At 45.7% G+C, this 21,824-nt stretch overlaps 1 protein-coding gene across 1 annotated transcript in view; it reads right to left on the reverse strand.

The window, feature by feature from the left end:
• LOC114647711 (neuronal acetylcholine receptor subunit alpha-2-like) overlaps positions 1 to 21,824 on the reverse strand; it is a 33,485-nt gene that overhangs the window by 4,748 nt on the left and 6,913 nt on the right. The window contains exons 2-5 of the mRNA XM_028796344.2: positions 7,317 to 7,468; positions 4,837 to 4,881; positions 4,309 to 4,418; positions 2,401 to 3,496 (exon numbers count right to left, since the gene is read on the reverse strand). Coding sequence (XP_028652177.1) covers positions 2,401 to 3,496; positions 4,309 to 4,418; positions 4,837 to 4,881; positions 7,317 to 7,468 — 1,403 coding nt within the window. The remainder of the gene's footprint in view (positions 1 to 2,400; positions 3,497 to 4,308; positions 4,419 to 4,836; positions 4,882 to 7,316; positions 7,469 to 21,824) is intronic.

The following is a 21,824-nucleotide window of genomic DNA, read 5'->3' on the forward strand; positions in this document are numbered from 1 at the left end:
AAAGATGCCATTTTTGGAATTATGTCTGTGTGTGTGTTTGTGTGTCTAGTGAGAGCAGCTATGTTATAAGGGTTGGAGAAGGTGGCACAGGAGACAGAGCTGGAGACGGTGGCAGAGTTAAAGATGCTAAGATCTGCATTGGGTGTGACGAGGATGGACAGGATTAGAAATGAGGACATTAGAGGGTCAGCTCAAGTTGGACGGTTGAGAGACAAAGTCAGAGAGGTGAGACTGTGTTGGTTTGGAGAGATGAGGGGTATATTGGGAGAAGGGTGCTAGAAGAGGAAGAGGAAGGTCTAAGAGAAGGTTTATGGATGTGGTAAGAGAAGACATGCAGGTGATGGGATGATGAGGACTGGACGATATGAATGAAGATGATCCGCTGAGGTGACCCCTAATGGGAGCAGCTGAAAGATGAAGTGTGTGTGTGTAAACATGATAACTTGAGGACACTTTCACTTTGGTCAACCAAATTTTGCATACAGCTATGAGGTACAAAGCGTAGACTTTTGGGGTCTTTTTCCAGTGGGGCTTTGCCTTTTATTTATGCAGCTGCAGAGTCCAATTTATTTAACTTTACTTTCATAATAATTATTCAGCATATTATTCACTTGATTGGATTTGTTGTTGAAGGTTCTTCAGTGTACATAATATAAAACTAGAATCCTTGTCTTGCGGTTTACTCCTCAGAGAGCGCTCCCTGATTTGTTATAATACCAAAGACCCCCTGAGTAAACACAATGCACAGTTTATTTTAATGATCCTTTGATTTTTTTGAAGGAAAACGGCTCACCAGCTCCAATGTCACCTGTGTGACAAAGTAACTGCCCCCTCAGTCACTCGGTCAATTAGTGAACCAAATGGAAATGCCAACATCTCAAGGGCGACTCGACACACCCGAGTTTGATTGCTGAATCTGAACGTCACTTCAGTTGAACTTTTCCAACAAGGTGAAGTTGGTTAAAAGATCTCAAGAAGCAGCACACCAGGTCTTGATCAAAAAACAGAAGACTTGAGATAGAAGGTTACTGAAATGTATCATAACATAAATATAGGGTTACGAAGCAATCTTGAAAACCCTGGAACTCCAGCAAACTCCACATGGAGAAAACTCAGAACGGTGGGAAATGACTCTGAGAGCACACAGAAAACTCATCTGTGACGTCACACAAGAACCCCGATGAACATCTAAGGACCTGCAGGCCTCTTCCAGCTCAGTTCATGTCAGTGCTGATGATTCCAACGTTAGAAGAACGCTGAGTGAAACTGGGGGAGCCGCAAGGTGGAAACCTCTGCTAAATGAGAGGGAGATAAAGGCTTGCCTAACATTAGTCAAAAACACCTTGAATACCCCAAAACCCCTGAGATAATCTCCTGTGGCCTGATGTGTCCAAACTGGAACTTTTTGGAAGACACGGATCCTGCGAACATCTGCTGTAAAGTCATCCACAGCCTGCCACAATAAGAACATCATGGCCACAGTCAAACAAGATGGTGGAAGTGTGAAGTTATGGGGACACTGCGCTTCTTCAGGGCCTGGACGACTAAGGGAAGTGAGAGTTGAGAAAGTACTGAAGACGAACGTCCGGTCATCAGTCCAGGATCTGAAGCTCGATTGCAGTTGGGTTATCCAGCAGGACAAAAAACCCAAAGCCCAAAAGCAAGTCCACCTCTAAATGGCTGAAAAATAACAAAAAGAAGGTTTTGGAAAAGGCCCAGTCAAAGTCCTGACTCGAACCCCATTGAGATGTTGAGGTGGGACCTTAAATGAGAACTTCATAGACGAAAACCTTCCAATGTGGCCGAACTAAAACAATTCTGGAGGGAACTTTGGGCCCAAAGGTCTCCACAGCCGTACCAGACATGGATCTCCTGTCACAGGAAGCTTTTGATTGCAGTTGTTAATGCTGAAGGTGGAACAACCAAGTATTAAGTTGGGGGGGGCAATTACATTTTCACATGGGTGATATAGGTATTGGTGAACTTTCTCATTCAAAATATCAAATAGTCATTTAAAAATGGTGTATTGTGTTTACTCAGGGTGTCTTTTGTATTGTTTGGAGATCAGGAAGGGGGCAAATACTTTTTCACGGCATTATGTACAGTATATTATATATATATATATATATATATATATATATATATATATCTTTTTTATTATTATTATTTATTTATTTGATTTTTACTTTTCTGGCTTGGGCTGCTGCTTGCATTTACCCCCAGTTTTCTCGTTCCTCTCCGGGGGTCTTCCCCGTTACTTCAGCGCCCGCCCACGCCCCGAGACGCGTTCGGATGGCATTTTAATTTTAGACCTGCTAAACACGAATTCTTTTAATGTCACGTGAACTTTTACTGTGGTGTTGGGTCAAACACACTTCCTCTCTCACCCCCTCGACTTACCGAAAAATCCGTGTCCTCAGCCCGGAGGTGGTCCGCAATGTAGTGGACGCCATCTAGGGCCCGGAGGATGCTGGGTGAGATGGAGCAGCCCGAGTCGGACATCAGGTTGTCGATTTTCGGCGGCCGTAGAGGACTGGGGTTGACCCTGCTGCTGACATAGCGACTTTGGCCTTCCAGGCGATGATGGAGGCTGTGCTCCAGAGGTGAGCGGCCCCCCAGCCCGAGGCAGTTTGAGGTCATCGTCAGGGAAGAGAAGGAGGGCATGCCCAGCTCCGCATCGTCGTATTTGTGGTCCACGTCCGTTTCCAGCCAGTACTTGGAGGTGCTGATGTTGCCCTCTCCGTAATGGCACTGGTGGGACGGCTGAAGGAAATGATGGTCCTTCTCATCCGGTGCGGGACGCTTCATGAAGAGCCAGCGAGGAATGAAGTCCAGGAAGACGGTGCGCACCCACCGGGGCATCTTGTGCGTGCTGGGGGAGCGGTGGTGAACGTTGAGCACAAAGACGGTGATGACGATGGACAGCGTGACGAAGATCATCGTAAAGAGCAGGTACTCGCCGATCAAGGGGATCACCAGAGATGTGGACGGGATGATCTCGGTGATGAGGAGCAGGAAGACGGTGAGGGAGAGCAGCACAGAGATACACAACGTGATCTTCTCGCCGCAGTCGGATGGCAGATAGAAGACCAGCACGGTGAGGCAGGAGATGAGCAGACAGGGGATGATGAGGTTGATGGTGTAGAAGAGGGGCAGTCGGCGGATGATGAAGAAGTAGGTGATGTCAGGGTAGATCTCGTGGCAGCAGTCATACTTCTTGGTGTTGTAGGTGCCCACTGCGTTGATTATGGCCCACTCGCCGCTCTCCCAGTAGTCTTTCAGGTCCACGTTCTTCTCGATGCGCTCCAAATCGATCTTGGCCTTGTCGTAAGTCCAGGAGCCAAACTTCATCTTGCAGTTTTGCTGGTCAAATGGAAAGAAGGTCACATCGATGCTGCAGGAGCTCTTGTAAATGGCGGGGGGCACCCACTGCACCTTACCATTGTAGAAGAGGTGGGCTTTAGTCATGTGGGTCACTGCAAACTCCCCATCGGCACTGCAAAAAAAAACACACACAGATAGGGTCACCGTCAAGCACTGGAGAGCCAACAGGCAGTAGGGGGTCTTATCGCCCCCTCATTGGTTTCATCCTTCCGTCTCCATCTCAGTTCTCGTAATCCGCCTCCCCGAGGTGGGGTCTCGTGCGTAGATGGAGCCCATCCCAGCAACTGTTGGACACAAGGCAGGAATAACACCTCATCTGAAGCTCAAAGAAGGACAAGCAGGGATTTGGAGTCCTTAGGGCATCACGCGCCATCTGAACACTAGAGGGCGGTGTATCGCTCATGAGTGCCGTGCCGGAGAGCTGAGGGAGACGCCGTTGTGAACCAACAAATGGCGCGACCCTTCATCAAACGAGGGACGGAGGCTCCTGGTGACCTGATGCTGCTTGTGACGACTAAAGAGGACGTATTGGGGACAGCAGCTCTGAAGCAGTGCCATGTGGAAGTGCGCGAGTGACGGTGCCCACCCTATTTTTAGGCTCCTGATGCTATAGCAGGATGAACTGCAGTGGTTGTGACTCCTCAGTGAGCTTTGAAATGAGTAGACGCTGAAATTCTACTTTTGACATTTGTTCAGCTGGGGGGGGGGGGGGCTGAAGGAGGCTGATGTTTGCTTTCGAGTCCTGCATTCCCCCAGTGATGCCCCTAATGTAGTTTATGGATGGGCAGACTGACAAGATGGGCACCGAGCTCAGGTTTCAGTGTCACCTATCTGGTGTCTCGGCTGTCACAACTGGACACAGCAGGACACCCCCTCCCCCCACCACCACCACCTCAGGCCAATGACACCCCCCAATTCACTTACTTGTTATACAGCACGATATCCGGCACCCAAATCATCTCAGAGGGCACCCGGATTGAGGTGACATTGTTGTAGTTGGCCGGGTTCCATCGTAGCTTGTAATCGTTCCACTCCTGGAAGACAAGAAACCGATGGAATGGAATGTTAAGGCAGCTCCAAGGACCCCCAGGGCAGTAGTGGGCAGCACCCTGAGTGTCATCACTGCCACTCCTGCCAGGTGCTGGCCCTGCTGTGTTTCTTCAAGTTACTGCAATCAGAATGTCTGGAGAATCAGATCAGAAATTGGGGCCAATTCATGCCTGGCCACTAGGTGGCAGCACTGCCAGGCAGTGACCTTACTTCAATGGTGGCCCCACAAGAGGATATAAGACCCCCCCCCCCCCAGTGTGGTGCCCTGCCATGGGGAGGCACTCACAGCCCACCGCTTGAACTTCACTGACACTGCAGTGGCTGCAGAATAGGAATGGGCACAGCCTCGGACCCCAAGTGGGCAACCTGAGGTCAGCACTTTATTCTTTTTGACCACCTTACCTGTTTGAGCCACACGTTGGTCGTCATCATTTGGTTCTTCTCATCCTGGGTGGAAAGCAGAGAGACACAGTCAGTGAATGCCACACAACATGACAGGCACAGGTGACATGCTGCTGTCACTCGAGCCACCACATAACAAGTGGCATTCATGGACACCCCAAGATAACAAACAAGCTGCCTGCTCGGTCACTGGTGACATCTGGCTGCTCCCACATCTCACGTGTGCCCCTCTGCTGATCGTAACATCAGAATGCCAGGCAGCTTCTCGTTGTTCACGTTGTGCAGGGTGCTATATACGTCAGAGCAGGACTACACCTGGGCATCATTTCTGGGGTTACAGTAAGCCCACCCTTCTGGACTCCTCTGTCTCATCCCAATCTCCTTGAGTTTGGGTCGTGGCTCACTCCAGGGTGGACAATGAAGAAGGTGGCCATTTGGAGAAGGTTGGGTGAAGCATTTTGACAAGCAGGTGTGCCCGCCAGGACTGGCATTAAGTGCCACACAGCAGAAGGACTTGGGCAGGTGTGTGGAGCAATCCAATTTTATATAGTGCCTTTCATTTCTATCTATGTAATTTATTTAGATCTTTAACTATCTATGTGTGCAGGTTTATATGGCGCCTTTCATGTCTGTCTGTCTGTCTGTCTGTGTAAATGTACAGAGTGACTTTTTATTTCTATCTGTGTAACTTTATATAGTGCCTTTCGTTTGTCTCTGCTTATCTACAGTATCGATGTAATTGTATATAGTGCCATTAATTTCTATGTACGTAATTTTATGTATATAGAACTTCTCATATCTAGATATTCATGCAGTTTAATATACTGTAGTGGCTTTTCTCAGATTATGAAATTTAATATAGCACCTTTCACATCTATCTATCTATCTATTATATAGTGCCTTCTATCTATCTATCTATCTATCTATCTATCTATCTATCTATCTATCATATAGCGCCTTTCTATCTATCTATCTATCTATCTAGCATATAGCGCCTTTCTATCTATCTATCTATCTATCTATCTATTATATAGTGCCTTCTATCTATCTATCTATCTATCTATCTATCTATCTATCTATCTATCTATCTATCTATCTATCTATCTATCTATCTATCTAATCCTGCCAGCTACGCTATCTATCTATCTATCTATCTATCTATCTATCTATCTATCTATCTATCTATTATATAGTGCCTTTTATCTATCTATCTATCTATCTATCTATCTATCTATCTATCTATCTATCTATCTATCTATCTATTATATAGTGCCTTCTATCTATCTATCTATCTATCTATCTATCTATCTATCTATCTATCTATCTATCTATCTATCTATCTATCTATCTATCTAATCCTGCCAGCTACGCTATCTATCTATCTATCTATCTATCTATCTATCTATCTATCTATCTATTATATAGTGCCTTTTATCTATCTATCTATCTATCTATCTATCTATCTATCTATCTATCTATCTATCTATCTATCTAGCTAGCTAGCTAGCTAGCTAGCTAGCTATCTAATCCTGCCAGCTACGCTATCTATCTATCTATTGTGAGATATGGTCGGCCATTTCATCCTGGCCAACACCCCCAGGCCACCAGCTGGAGCCCTCCTTGCAGCATGGAGGTGCCACGAATGCCAGCAGGGAATTATGGACATTGGACTTTCAATGCACAGACCATGGGGGCCGCCAGGAGTCGCTGCAGGGGGGCCCAGGGACTGTTATTTGACCCTGTAACCCGGAAGTGCGTCTTAGTCACAGCGACAGAGGGAATGACGTACTTCCAGGATGAAACAGAAGAGTTTTGCTCTGACCCAGAAGTGACAGAAAGTCACATGGACTGAGGGACAGAAGCACTTCCGGGTCATGGACTATAAGGATTATGGGAAACTCCAGAAGACTGAGCCGAGTTGGGAGGAAGGGTGACTGCGCTGCTGGGAGTGGAGGATTGTGATTATTGTATTTGATTATTGATTGTTTATTGAGAATTGTGGAGTGGAGGGTGCTTTGTGCAGTTATTTATATTAATAAAGTCAACATTTGGACTTGTATCTGGTGTCGGGCATCTGATCTGAGGGTTCAAGGGAGTGAGAGCGCCCCCTATCTATCTATCTATCATACAAGTGTATAGTGCCTTTCATATCTTGATATCATTTCATAGAGCACCTTTCCAGTCTATTTATTTATGTCATTTTACATTGTGCCTTCTAGATCTAACTGTATCATTTTCATTTTGCTGTATCTATATAATGTTATATAGCACCGTTCATATCTATCTTAAATATAGTGCCTGTCTGTCTGTCTATATAGTTTCATATACAGTAGTGTCTTTCACATCAGTCTGTATAACTGTATATAGTGCCTTTCACGTCCATCTCTCTCTCTCTCTCTCTCGTAGCTGCAGATTACGTACAGCAGAGCCCCTTGGTGCCATGACACAGCAGCCCCCCCCACCTCGGCGTGTTCACTTACCACATCGATGAGCTGCGCTATGGACAGGCCGAACTTGACAATCACCACGTCAGAAATGTTGGGCACGGGCCGAGACCACTTGTTGTAGCCGACGAAGATGTCCCTGAAGAGCTGCTCCTCGGCGTGTGAGTACGTCTTCTCCAGGCTGGCAGCTGCGAGGACAAAGGCATTGGCATTCAGCAGGGCGTCCCAAGAGGGGTCTGGTGAGCACATCGGACCACCTCTGAGGGCAAAGCGGCGCAACATGGCAGCTTTAAGTGTCACCCCCACATCCCAAGGGGTGGAGCTTCTACTGTACCCAGCAGTACTGCCGCCCACCAGCAGGGGGCACTGTGACAATGTCACCAATGCCACAAGTCCATCAGTTAGATTATCAACTCGAATCAGAAAAATAAAGGAAACGCAACACTGAACTGGTGGTCTCATCCATCGCATGATGCCGCTATGGACCACCTACAGCTTCATGGAAGCCAGATGAGCACCCAGCCTTGTTCTTTTCCATCTTTCTATTCTATAGCGCCTTATCCCATCTAGCCGTTGTCCCTTCTGGGGGCTTGGCAAAGGTATGTAATAGCCCACCGTTAATGGGGGGGGGGACTGGGTTTGGGGGGGCTACCGCTAACTTTGCCCTGTTGCTCTTCTTCCCTCACAGCTCCGAGAGACCACCCAATAAGGGCACCTAGCCCCGTCCCATAAAGGAGGGACGGCTTTTCTGTGGTGGGTCTGAGCGAGACCCCACTCCCGATAGGAGGAGCCCCGGACTGGGGGGGGGGGGGTTTGGGGGCGGCGCATTTGTGTGTTTCTTTGTTTCGGTTTTTTGTTGTTGTTTACTAAGCGGACGGCCCGGTCGGCGCCCCAAAATTCTGCCTGATTCCAGTTTGTCCTTCCACCGCCCACCACGCCGTCTTTGTAGCTCCTTTAACGTTTATCTGTCCGTTTGTTTGTAGCTCCTTCATGAAGTCCCCATCTCCTCCTCCTCCTCCTCCTCATTTCAGGGTTTCTGATGGCCATTAGTGACTGACATGGTCACACTGGCACATTTGCTCCTCCACTCTTTCTCTTTCTCAGCCCAGAGTCCAAGTTGGATGTCATGTTTGGGACACAAAGCCAATCCCATCCACAATTCAGAGTCCCCCCCAAGTCAGCTTTTGGTCCCTGAGCTGTGATGAGGCGTCACTACACCCTGCAGCTCGTCTGTCCCCTGCTAACATCTCATTCAGCTTCACCGTGTCTTTATATAGCGCCTTTCTCAGACTGATGAGCTCCAGTACTCGGCTCAGGTGTTCTGCTCTCCACTGCTCCAAGGATCGGCTCCACAACCCTGTCATGTAAACCCGAGACCGAGGACAAGGACGCACCACGAGTTACGGGTGGGCTGCTATGTGAAAAGCTTAGTGAGACCACGGGGGCCAAACTTGGAGAGAGGATTTCTGCTTAACAACATGAAGGAGAACTTTCCAGAGCAGCAGCAGCTGGGCTGCCCTTCCTCATCATCACTGGGATCAGTGGAAGAAATGGAGGACACAAGAGCGCCACCTACTGAGCTCCGAGAGAGCAAAGCGCCAGACCCCAGGAGTAGACAAAGCAGTCAGGACTGTTGCCCAATTCGAGTTTTGCGCAGATTTTATTCATGGCAGATGTTCAGTCATTTCAGTGTCCCATCAGTGTTCACGTCTGTCCCAACTCCCATGATGCTCCCCTGGTTTACCTCGTGAGTGCACTTCACCGTCATGTCCACTAGATGTCCCCCAATCACATGTCACTGAAAAGGGCAGTGTGCCTGTAGGGGGCGCCACATATGCCAATCCTACTGCCACTCAGAACTGAGCAGCTGAGACCCCTTCAGGACTCCCAGTTTACACCAAAACACAGACCCCCCCAAAAAAATGAGACGGGTGCTGAAATTCAAATTGCGTGGATCTCAGATGTTCGCAGTGTGACCTCCACTCTGGTGACGCGACTTCATTTGCTTTGAAATAAGAAGAATGAGGTCCATGGTGGGGTGCAGAGCTGGCAGAAGGGCACCATATGAGGTAAAGAGCAGTGCCCACCATTCAGTCCATTCTTTAAAATGCATTGTGTGAATGCCTAGCTATTTCTACATCCCCCCCTTTGCACTTTTCAGAAAGGCGCTATATATCATTCAGTTTAACGGACTCTGATTCGATTTCCGCCACTGCCTTGCAAGTCTCTTCACTCGCCATTCATTGTACTGCGGGAATCTGGAAAAGACTGAAGCATCAGCACTTGAACTGGAAAGGCACTATATAATGTAACGTCACTCGCCCGTCGTCCAGCTCTGAGCCGCTCTGGCAGTTTTACTGTACCTGTGAAATGCCTTGAGATGGTGTTCAGCATGAAAGGCGCTATATAATGTACAATTTAGTGCTTACTGTCCTGAGTGAGCCATTTCACTCGCTTTCACAGACACAGCAGAAATATGAACAGAGCTTGATGTCCTCGACGCCTCACAGCAGGGCCCACCATATAAAGGCACTATATAATAATCTTTAAAGGGTCCTTGTTTTTCTGCCACCACTGACCCACAGTGTGACCCCAAGTTATTCACTTCACCTGCCACCTCATCATACTGTGATGAAACATAGAAACAAGAGAGTGTGTCTTCAGGTGATCTACGATATGGAAAGGCGCCATATAATGTGACGTCACTCGCCCGTCGTTCAGCTCTGACCCGCTCTGAGAGTTTTATTGCACCTGTGAAAGGCCTTGTTCAGCATGAAAGGCGCTATATGCTGCTCGGGTCGAAGGTCTCTGGCTCGGACTGAATTGCTTCACCACTGCGCACATGGCAGGAATGTAATGTGGTTTGACTTCTAAAACGTCTTGGCATTGTGTTCAAGCACGGAAAGGCGCTATATAAGGTGCAGTTTAAGTATCAATGGTTCAGTTTCCACCATGGACCTGCAAGTCGCTTCACTTGTCATTTGTCACACGGAGGGACTGTGGGAATGACTGAACTTCACCCATTAAACGCTTTGGCGTGGTGTGCAGTACAGGAAAGGCGCTATATATGCTGTTCATTGTATCTGATAAATCAATTCGCTGGGTCGCTGCTCTCACTGTAGAAATGGCTTGGGTTGGTGTTCGGCATGCACAGGCACTATATAAACCTCAAAGGTCTCTCTTTTAATTTGCACCACAATGACAGTGTGGCCCCGAGTGTGCCACTTCACCTGCCACGTCTCCAGCAGAGCTGACAGAAAGGCGCTATATGAAGTAAGACGTATCTGCTGGTAAGACTAATGCCTGCCATTCAGTCCTTAATTTATAGCGCTTTGTGCAGATTTCTATTATTTCTCAATTGTGCCTTTTTTGGGAAGGCGCTATATATTTCTCAATTTAAGGGTCTCTCTACCTCAGTTTTTTTCCCTGAGTGGTTTCACCTCACACTACAGAAACACAGTGCAATGTTACTTGATGTTCAGCATGCAAAGGCACTATATAAACTCCCATGGTCTCCTTTTAACTTGCACCACTGGCTCAGAGTGTGTCCCTGAGTGAATCACTTCACCTGCCATGTCTCCAGCAGAGCTGACAGAAAGGCGCTATATGAAGTAAGGCCAATGCCTTTTATTAAAAGTGAGCACATCGTGTGGATTTACTGCGTTACTCGCCGGACAGGCTGACTCTGCTGCAGTACCGAAGTCAGCCACAAGAGGGAGACAAAGCCACACGTCACTGCTCTCTGTGACTCTCAACCTCAGGCTTTGGCCTTTTGCCTTCTGGGTGTCCCTGGAGAGCCCGCAACGTCACGTCACCGGTCACTTGTACAAAAGGTCACCGGGCTGATGGTCAGGGTCGATAGGTCACGCGGCACTTTGGGAATTCAAATTGGATTAGCAGTGAAGCTCCAGGTCGATGGTGAGCTGGCATGGTGATCAGTTCAATAAATCAGAAGGAACCACTTAGCCAAGTCTCCCGAGAGAGAGAGAGGTCACCATTACAAAGGGCACCAGGGCTCATTTAGGGGGTCCAGTCTCAAATGGAATGGGGAGGAGAGAGCAGATTGATGGGATCAGGGATTATCACTGCAGCAATGCGCACAAAGCAGGTGCCAACCACTGGTGGGATGCCAGTCCATCAAAGGGCACACTCAAACACAACACAGAGCGACCACCTGGCAGTCTTCAGTGGAGACCTCCTTGAACTTGAGTCCGAGTGATGGGAGGAGGTGCCACTGTATCCCACTGGCATGGCAAAATCACAGACTGGCACATCTAAATTATAAACTTACAATGGATTTTCACACAAAGCCAAACCCACCTTAGTACCCCAAAGCCAGACAGGGGCTAAGAAAACATAATGCGTGCATGTGACCCCAGCAATGAAAGGCACTATACACAGAGGTCAGTTACTTTTAAAGGGCTCTACAGTAGACGCCCACCACATTACGTGTTAAATAACATTTTATAAAGCGCCTCCCTCACCATTTAACCTGCTCAGACTGGCTTTTCTGAAGTAGCGCCCCCTATCTGTGGCTCTCTGCCTAGGCTCTGATTAGCAGGTTTTCATTGGCTCGGTTTGTCCCACATGACCCTTCTTCATTTTTTTTTTTTAAGGATACATTCAGCTCTCTGGCGCCCTCTGCCTGTAGCTGCCTCTCTAGGCCTATCAATCATTATGATGACGCTGAACCGGAGTCTCCGCCCACTTTTATTTATCCTGACAGCTCCGCCCTTTTCTGGTGACCAGACAGAAGGAGCGAATATGACAGCGTGGCCCCCTAGTGGCTCATGGACAGCACTCCTCACTACTGACCCCTGTGACGCTGGGCCAGTCACTGCATCTACAGTACTACTAATTAAACGGCGCCTCTGGATTGTTCATCAGGAAAAGGCGCTATATAATGTGTATTTGAAGAGCCTGTGCTGTAACTTCCATCATTTCACCTGCCGAGTACATTCTTACTCCTAAAATGTCCGACCATAAATGTCATTGCTTCATTTTCCATCACTGACCTGGACGCAGGATGGGAGTTGATTTACACCTGCAAAAGCTGGACTTTACAATGGAAAGGTGCTATATCATGGAAAAGTTAAAGATGCCGGGTTCAAGTTCCACCCTGGGGTATCACTTCACCGTCCATTGCTTGCACTGTAGAAACATGAAAGCACTTGTATTGTACCCCTAAAATGCCTTGGGATCACTGAGGTAAGGCGCTATATAACAAACACTTTTAAGGTCTGTCCTTCACGTTACTTCTCAGTTCACCCGCCACAGCTCCCACCAGACAAAATGAGTATGAAGTTATATTGGGCCTGCAAATTGCCTTGGAAAATACCCATGGAAAGGCGCTATATAATGTAAAGGTGTCCTGTTTAATTTACACCAACGACTCACAGGTGACCCTGACTGAGCCACGTCACCTGTCACCGCCTCACACTGTAGGACTGCAGAAATGACAGATCTGCACCTTTAAAGAGCCTTGGAATGACACTCAGTAAGAAATAATGATCGCACACCGAAACAAGTAAATGTCTTCTGCAGGCTGTTCACAATGGAAAGGCGCTATATGCTGCTCCATGTCAAGGTCTCTGTTCCAGTTTCCACCTTGAGTAAAGCATTTTATCTGCCATTGCCCACAATTTAAAAATGTGAATGTTGCTGCATTGTAAATTTAAAAGATCCTGAGGTTACATGCACACCTGAAAGACGCTTTATAATAATAATAAATTGTATTTATATAGTGCCTTTCCCGTGCTCGTGTAACATGAGAAGGTCTGTGCATGGCTCTGCCTCCACCACCGGCTCTCAGACACTTCTGTGCTTCTTACACTAATGCATGCGCTGTAACGGTCTTCACCACTGAAAGGTGCTATATAGTGTCTACGTCACCTATGACCTCCTACTGTACTTGTCACACTTACAGTTGCACTGAAAGGCGCAATATAAAGCACCACCGACGACCGCTGACCCAAATTCGCGGCGAGCCGAACGTCTGGTGAGTTTCTCCGTGGTGTGCGTTCCCGGAGAGATCGGTGGCGCACATCGACATGATTTGTCCCGTCATCGGCATGACAGCCCCTTGGTGGGCGTCACTCCACTGAACACTGCAGCTGGCACACACACTTTGCTTAATGCGGACCCCCCGAGGAGAGCCACGACCCGCCAGCTCTCATTACGTGCAGACAAGTGAGTCCGTCAACCTTAAGATGGACTGGCACCCCCTATAGGGTGAACCCTAGCATGGGCACTGTGCTTCACTGCTCCAGATTGAATTGACATATTTTAACACTTTAATGTACCCTGTGATGGGCTGGCACTGCTTTATGGCACCTATGCCACGTTTTCAATGCCAGGCTAGCTTGAGTGGGCCATATGGCAGATTGTCACCTTCTCTTCAGGTGACCATCACTGCCAGGTTGGATTAACCTCCTCAACAGACCATATGATGGACTGGCACATTGTGTTAAGTTGGCCATCACTGGCAGATTGGCTTGACCTCCTGAGTGAACTACATCATTGATTGGCACCTCTTGTTAAGGTGGTTATCTCTGTCAGGTTGGCTTGACCTCCTGACTGGACCCAATGGTGGATTAGCACATCCTGTGCAGGTGGTCATCTCTGTCAGGCAGGGTTTAACTTTTGTGTCCACCACTGTGAGCCAGTGCCCTGGCCAGGCAGATCCCACCCTTTGACACTGGCTCACTGGGCAGGTCCTAAAGTGACATTGTGAGGCACCTCCTGCTGTCTGAATCCTCACTGGTGGCCCTTGCTGCCAGCACTAAGGTGGATGTGATGATTTACATCTAACTGTACATCAGACTGGCACCCCTATTGGGCTTCTCTTACTCTGTGGCCAGCTGGCATGATAGGCTTTACCTCTGTGACCCTGAAATTGACCGAGTGAGTCTGCGATTGTGCTTTGATGTGATCAGCTGACCCGTTGCCACCTAAAAGTTGATAAGACTCCTACTGAATTATGCCCGGACGCACCTCTTCCAAGTGGGCCAGGGCACAGGATGGTTGGGCCAGCCCGGAGCAATCACACTTGCCAAACGAACTGGGGGGGGGGGGGGGGGGGGGGGGGGGGGGGGGGGGGGGGGGGGGGGGGGGGGGTTACATGTGGACAAATGATCTCGGAAAAAATGATCGGCTGAGCAGCACCATTGCAGCAGCAGCAACCACTCAGCTTGCCAGTCAATGTGCCCCCACTGGTCACGAGGGCCATGTGGCAGAAAAAAGACGCCAGACACGGAGTTGGCTCACCGCGTGCTGGGCACAGAATTTTTGTTTTGACTAAACCAGTGATGGCGAACCTTTTGGGCTCAACAATTCTGGAAATGCCAGACTTGACTCTGCTGGCATACTGCCCACCTCACCCCCCCCAAAAAAACGATTTTCTAAAAAGTAAGGTGGGGGGGTTGTGACGAGTGACACTCTTTATGATATTTTATGTTATTTCCTTACAAAATGTCTCATTTGCATAAGGCTAGCTTATTTGCATGAAGGGGCCGTCCTTTCTGTGAAGATACTGCAAAGAGAGTTTTGTGCGAATCTTCATCCATTTGTAGGTTGGCAGAGAAGCCCAAGGTCTGACGATGTCATTGTAACTGCCAAAGATTTGTGTGGTTATGAATGACGGTGGCTTTGGGCTCGTGTGTCTTTAATTATCTGCTAAATAACACTGATGTTTACATTGATCTGCTTGGTGACGCTTTTATCCAAAGTGACTTACAAAAGAGGTTATCGTAAATATTATATATTTATTCATTTGGCAGACACCTTTATGCACAGTGACTTAAATGATTTCTGATACAGTTGGTTACACTTCTTTTGTTTTTCCAGTTGGAGCACAGACAGGTGAAGTGACTCGTTCAGGGGCACACAGTGGTGTCAGTAGTGGGATTTGAGCCCACAACCTCAGTGATTGAAGTCTTACTATCTCTCTCTCTCTCATATGCTGTATAGTGCCTTTCATATCTATTAAAATCTTTTAACAGTACCCTTCATATCCAGCTATTTTATAGAGTGACAATTAACTAACACATTCATATAATCCTCTTTATATTTACCTATTTATGATTTATATAGTGCCTTTCTGTCTATCTATCTATATACTGTGTCTTTCATATTTATATATCTATTTATGATATAGCACCTTTCATATCTAGCTACAGTGCACTTCATATTGTCATAGATTCCCAGGGACATGTCCCCACCGGGACGCCAGAAGAAGCAGGGGACCAGAAATGGGACAATATTCTCCCTGCAATGCATGGGGGTCACGGAGCTGCAAAGCTCAAACCTATGCGACGACTGAGTCACCGCCAGGGGGCGCCTGGACATGGTTGGAACCCTGGATGGCAACACTTCCGCCACATCAGGAAGTGACGTCACCACGAGCACCTGGAGCCCATCCGGGTCATCATAAAAGGGGCCGCATCCCTACAGAAAGGGAGCCAGAGTTGGGAGGAAGGAGACGAAGCTTGTGAGGAGGGGAGAGGACATCATTGAGAAAAGAGAAGTAAAAGAGACTGAGACTGTTGGCATTTTGGGATTGGGTTTAATAAATGTGTGCATTTCGGACATTCTGGTGTCTGTCTGTCTGTGTCCAGTGGCCTGCTTTTCACAATATTTATATATTTCTTTATTATATAGTGCCTTTTGTGCAAAATCTTTATAAAGCTTTGCTCCTGGCCCTTTTTATTTCTAGTCGGAGTATTTTGACTGTCAAACCCCCCCACTGCACCGTAGTGGGCAACCTTGGAATTATTTTTGGTACCTGAGCTTTCAGGACTTCCAGATGACGACAATGGGATAATTAAGGCGCTTAGCTGTCTGGTGTGGCTGCACTGCTCTGTCCTCCCTACCGGCACTCGCACCAGCAGGTTCAGGTTCAGGCTCAGGTTCAGGCTCAGCTCCCTCAAGTTGTAACAGCGAGGCATGAGGACGCATATTGTAAGAAATGTCTGCTCAGCTGAGATTGGATTACAGTCAACATTTAGCGGAGATACCGGGGAGTGAAAACTTCAACTCCCAGCAGTCCCTGCAGTGGCCCTGATTGGCTGTCTACTGAGGGTGCAGGGGCTGCTGGGGACAAGCAGGCCAGTGATACAGAGGACCAGCTGGTGTTGTGTCTGTTTCGTCTTCCCGTTCACGTCACATGGATTATTGTGCTTGTCCTGGAGTGTCCCCTGTGTGTGTGTATGGACTGTCTGGCGTCCGCCTGCTGTGTGAGGACTGATTTGGATTCTTTGTCGACCTTCAGAAGAGGAAGCACTCCTGATCCCTTCACTCTTCATCACGGGATACTCCGGTAGGACTGCTCTTTACAAATATTGACAGCACGCTGATCTCTGGACTTTTCAAATCCCTTCATTTCATTACATCAGTTGCTGCTGTTTTTTACGGACTTTGTCACGTGTGGTTTCTTTGTTGCATTCGTGTTTATTGTATAATCGCCGTAAAAGGAACTGGGGTGGGATTGTTGTAGTTTGTGTCATTAGATGTCATTTATTATGGTTTGATTTCTGTTTGCTTTTTGTCTCTGTGAGGGAGTGTGTGTGAGTCGGGCCAGTCAGGATGTCCACTAAAAAATAAAGGAATCACCTCCTAAGATGGTGTGAGTCTTAGCTGGGCTCTGAGGACCCTGTGGTCTTCACCGGGCTGTGACCTCAGACACACACACGATAGGGAAGTGGTCAGGATGAGGATCAGCACCTCCAAGACTGACATCATGGTGCTCAGCACCCTCTCCTGCTACCTCAAGTGAAGTGGAAAAAGGGAGCGAGAGGCTGACAGGCAGATTACAGCAGTTCAGTGCGTCTTGGAAGTGACCGTCATGGCGAGGACAGCTGAAGCAAAGGTCAGTTTACCAGCCAATGTGTGTTCATACCCTCTGCTATGGTCACTCTCTTCAGATGGCAACCCAAAGAACGACACCAGGAATACGAGCAGCGCAAACGAGCCTCCTTCACAGGGTCTCCGGGCTCAACCTTCAAGACAGAGTGAGGGGCTAAAAGTAGAGGAGCCATTTGAGGCAGTTCAGGACTCTGATTAGGTGGTCACTCTGTGGAGATGTCCTGGGAATGTCCAGCCAGGAGGAGGCCTTGGGGCCAACTCAGGACACGCTGGGTCCAGAAAAGATGGTGGAGGTCCCAGGGAGAAAGAAAGTCTGGTGGGCATCTCTACTTAGACTGCTGCTCCCCACGACCAGGACCCGAATATGCGGCAGAAAATGTATGGAGGCTCTGAGAAGACATTCAAGTAAGAATTTCAATGCACGGCGGCAATAAACATGAACTTAAACTTGAACGTCTTGCTCTTTTGAGTTGTGTTCTTTATTGCCGTGTGCTCATCTCCAGCCTGCCAGTCTACACGCCGCTTATTGAACACCTGCGGGATTTTGAGACGCTCAACATGCCCATCTGTTGTTGTTGATTCTGCTACCTGAAGTCCAGGAATTGAAGGTGCAATGAGGCTGTCAACAGAAATGGGAATGAAGCTCGATGGGTTAGGAGTGAATTGAAGGAATTATCTCTGCTTGGTCTGACTTGTTTTAATTATAGTCAGTGATATAACTTAACATGGTGAAGGATAGATAGATAGAAAGATATATAGATAGATAGATAGATAGATAGATAGATAGATAGATAGATAGATAGATAGATAGATAGATAGATAGATAGATAGATAGATAGATAGAGTGAAAGGCACTATATAATAGATAGATAGATAGATAGATAGATAGATAGATAGATAGATAGATAGATAGATAGATAGATAGATAGATAGAAAGGCACTATAAGATAGATAGATAGATAGATAGATAGATAGATAGATAGATAGATAGATAGATAGATAGATAGATAGATAGATAGAGTGAAAGGCACTATATAATAGATAGATAGATAGATAGATAGATAGATAGATAGATAGATAGATAGATAGATAGATAGATAGGAAAGGCACTATATAATAGATAGATAGATAGATAGATAGATAGATAGATAGATAGATAGATAGATAGATAGATAGATAGATAGATAGATAGAGTGAAAGGCACTATATAATAGATAGATAGATAGATAGATAGATAGATAGATAGATAGATAGATAGATAGATAGATAGATAGATAGATAGATAGATAGGAAAGGCACTATATAATAGATAGATAGATAGATAGATAGATAGATAGATAGATAGATAGATAGATAGATAGATAGATAGATAGAGTGAAAGGCACTATATAATAGATAGATAGATAGATAGATAGATAGATAGATAGATAGATAGATAGATAGGAAAGGCACTATATAATAGATAGATAGATAGATAGATAGATAGATAGATAGATAGATAGATAGATAGATAGATAGGAAAGGCACTATATAATAGATAGATAGATAGATAGATAGATAGATAGATAGATAGATAGATAGATAGATAGATAGATAGATAGAGTGAAAGGCACTATATAATAGATAGATAGATAGATAGATAGATAGATAGATAGATAGATAGATAGATAGATAGGAAAGGCACTATATGATAGATAGATAGATAGATAGATAGATAGATAGATAGATAGATAGTGAAAGGCACTATATGATAGATAGATAGATAGATAGATAGATAGATAGATAGATAGATAGATAGATAGATAGGAAAGGCACTATATGATAGATAGATAGATAGATAGATAGATAGATAGATAGATAGATAGATAGATAGATAGTGAAAGGCACTATATGATAGATAGATAGATAGATAGATAGATAGATAGATAGATAGATAGATAGTGAAAGGCACTATATGATAGATAGATAGATAGATAGATAGATAGATAGATAGATAGATAGATAGATAGATAGATAGATAGATAGGAAAGGCACTATATAATAGATAGATAGATAGATAGATAGATAGATAGATAGATAGATAGATAGATAGATAGGAAAGGCACTATATGATAGATAGATAGATAGATAGATAGATAGATAGATAGATAGATAGATAGATAGATAGATAGAGAAAGGCACTATACAATAGATAGATAGATAGATAGATATGAAAGGTACTATATTATAGATAGACAGACAGACACATACTTTATTGATTTTCTTTGATAGTGATGATGAAAGTGATTGGGGACATGAAATGGGAAAAGAAGATGTTCTGTGATTTGTGTATTGCACTGTTAATTTATTTTTTAAGAAGAAAGAGCAAAACGCAACAATTGCAGCCTCTAAAGCCGCTCCTGTAGTGTGTTACTGTACGTTATTAGTCGTTAACGGCGCCTTCTGCACTCGCGGTTGGTGTGCTGCTCTGTCACGTTGCTATCTCAGTCACTTTGACAGTCCCGGCTTGCACATCCGATAACTTAATTGAATTAGAAAGCCCTACACAGTCCCTCTGATCGTGTTTTATTAACGATGTGCGAACAGACCCACGCTTACATCAGTTGTGTCCGCTTCAAGTCCTCGCCTCCTTGTCATGCTTAACTCTTTTCAGAGTCTTTTAGTTTTTTGGGATTGATATGCCGAGTAACGTCTCTGTGTCCTGCGTGGAAAACAGAACATCTGCTTCCACATGTCTGACAATTTAGCTTGTTGTTGTCGATACAAAACACATCTTTAATCAGAAATTTCAATTCTCTCAGTGAAGTTCTTCGTTAAACTGACATAAACGCGCCGTCATATTTACGTGGCTGAAGCGAGCCGCCTCAAAGCTAAGCGACTTGATGTCGCGCTTGCGCAACTTCACAGCATAAATACAGAAGATTTGATTGGTCGGATGGTGCCTGTTTTGAATAAGACTGATCTGATTGGTGATTTTTGACCCGTTCTGTTGCTCCAAGGAGTCTCTTTTTTTTAAAACGGCTTCATATGTCAATGAACTGCGAAATGAGTCCTGTTTACAAATGAGGAGTTAAAAAATAATAATCGGTAAAGAAATACGTGACTGTGCCGGGAATTAAGAGTCGCCCGGTAACCCTCGGGTAGATTTAATTAAGCCTGCAGTATGGAGAGTCCTCGAGTGTTTAGTTTCCAGTTAACCTAAAATATTAAAATGAATAGGAGTGAAATTTTGCTTTATTGAAGCTGAGCATTTCATTTTATTGTAATAATCTTAATCAAATAATTTATTTCACTTGAATAAACTCAGTCAAATTAGCTGTTGGCAAATAAAGCGTATTCTATAGGCTAAACTGACTACGCGTTTTTTACAGTGGGCTTCTACACTGAAAGAAAATGCATGTTGCATTTAATACACAAACACACACATTATATATATATTATATGTGTGTATTTGTATATTTATATTATACAGTATATATATAATGTATATATGGAGGGTGGCATGGTGGCGCAGTGGGTGGCGCTGCTGCCTCACAGTTGGGAGACCTGGGGACCTGCGTTTGCTTCCCGGGTCCTCCCTGCGTGGAGTCTACATGTTCTCCCCGTGTCTGCGTGGGTTTCCTCCCACAATCCAAAGACATGCAGGTTAGGTGGATTGGTGATTCTAAATTGGCCCTAGTGTGTGCTTGGTGTGTGTGTGTGTGTTTGTGTGTGTCCTGTGGTGGGTTGGCACCCTGCTCGGGATTGTTTCCTGCCTTGTGCCCTGTGTTGGCTGGGATTGGCTCCAGCAGACCCCCGTGACCCTGTGTTCGGATTCAGCGGGTTGGAAAATGGATGGATGGATGGATGTATATATATATATTATATATATATTGAACATCTCTTTTCAGTTAATTACATGAACTGATTAGTGAACACAAACGAATCGATTCAGTGGCTCAATGCGAGCACGCGAGTGACGTCGGCGTCTGAAGCGCATGCGCATTAACTGCCTAATTGATTCGTGAACTTGTCAGTGTGATGATTCCCGTTCATTTCATTCGTGAACGAAAAATTATGAGCTGCACACTTTTCATTCGCTTGTGATTCTGTAGCGAAATGTCTTATTTTAATTATGCATTTTAAATGTGTTATCATACTTTGTGTATGGAAACAGGAGAAAGGCATATGAACTAAAATATATAATTATGTAGTTAATTGGTTATATAAAAACTAGGGGGCTCCGCCCCCTGCTCGCTTCGCTCGCCAACCCCTGGTGTTGGGAATGACAAAGAGCGTGATGTATGAATGAGATATAGAATAGTGTGACGGTGTAGATGATGCAAATAGAAAGCAAACAATAAAGTGTGTGGCACAGTGTAAAGGTTTATTGGAAAATTTCTTTATACACGCCGTTTAAGTGTAAAAGGTAATTCCAGCTCAGAACTTGTAAGGTCATTTAAGATGGTCATTATCGTGATCAGAGTCAACTTTGTCAGAGCTTAGAAAGAGTTGTGTCTCTCCAGGAAGTAATGGAATGACTTGGGTATTTATGTTTTCCACATTAATATTTTTTGGACATAATATAGTGCGTTGTGTTAAAAGGGGCATTTGGTCTAATGAGATTGCTGTTCCAAATCTCTCTGTAACTAAGTCGTCGCAGATAAAGGCTTGAGGAATTGTAATAATATGTGGCTGAAGTCC

The sequence above is a fragment of the Erpetoichthys calabaricus genome, chromosome 3, assembly GCF_900747795.2.
Source record: "Erpetoichthys calabaricus chromosome 3, fErpCal1.3, whole genome shotgun sequence".
NCBI lineage: Eukaryota > Metazoa > Chordata > Cladistia > Polypteriformes > Polypteridae > Erpetoichthys > Erpetoichthys calabaricus.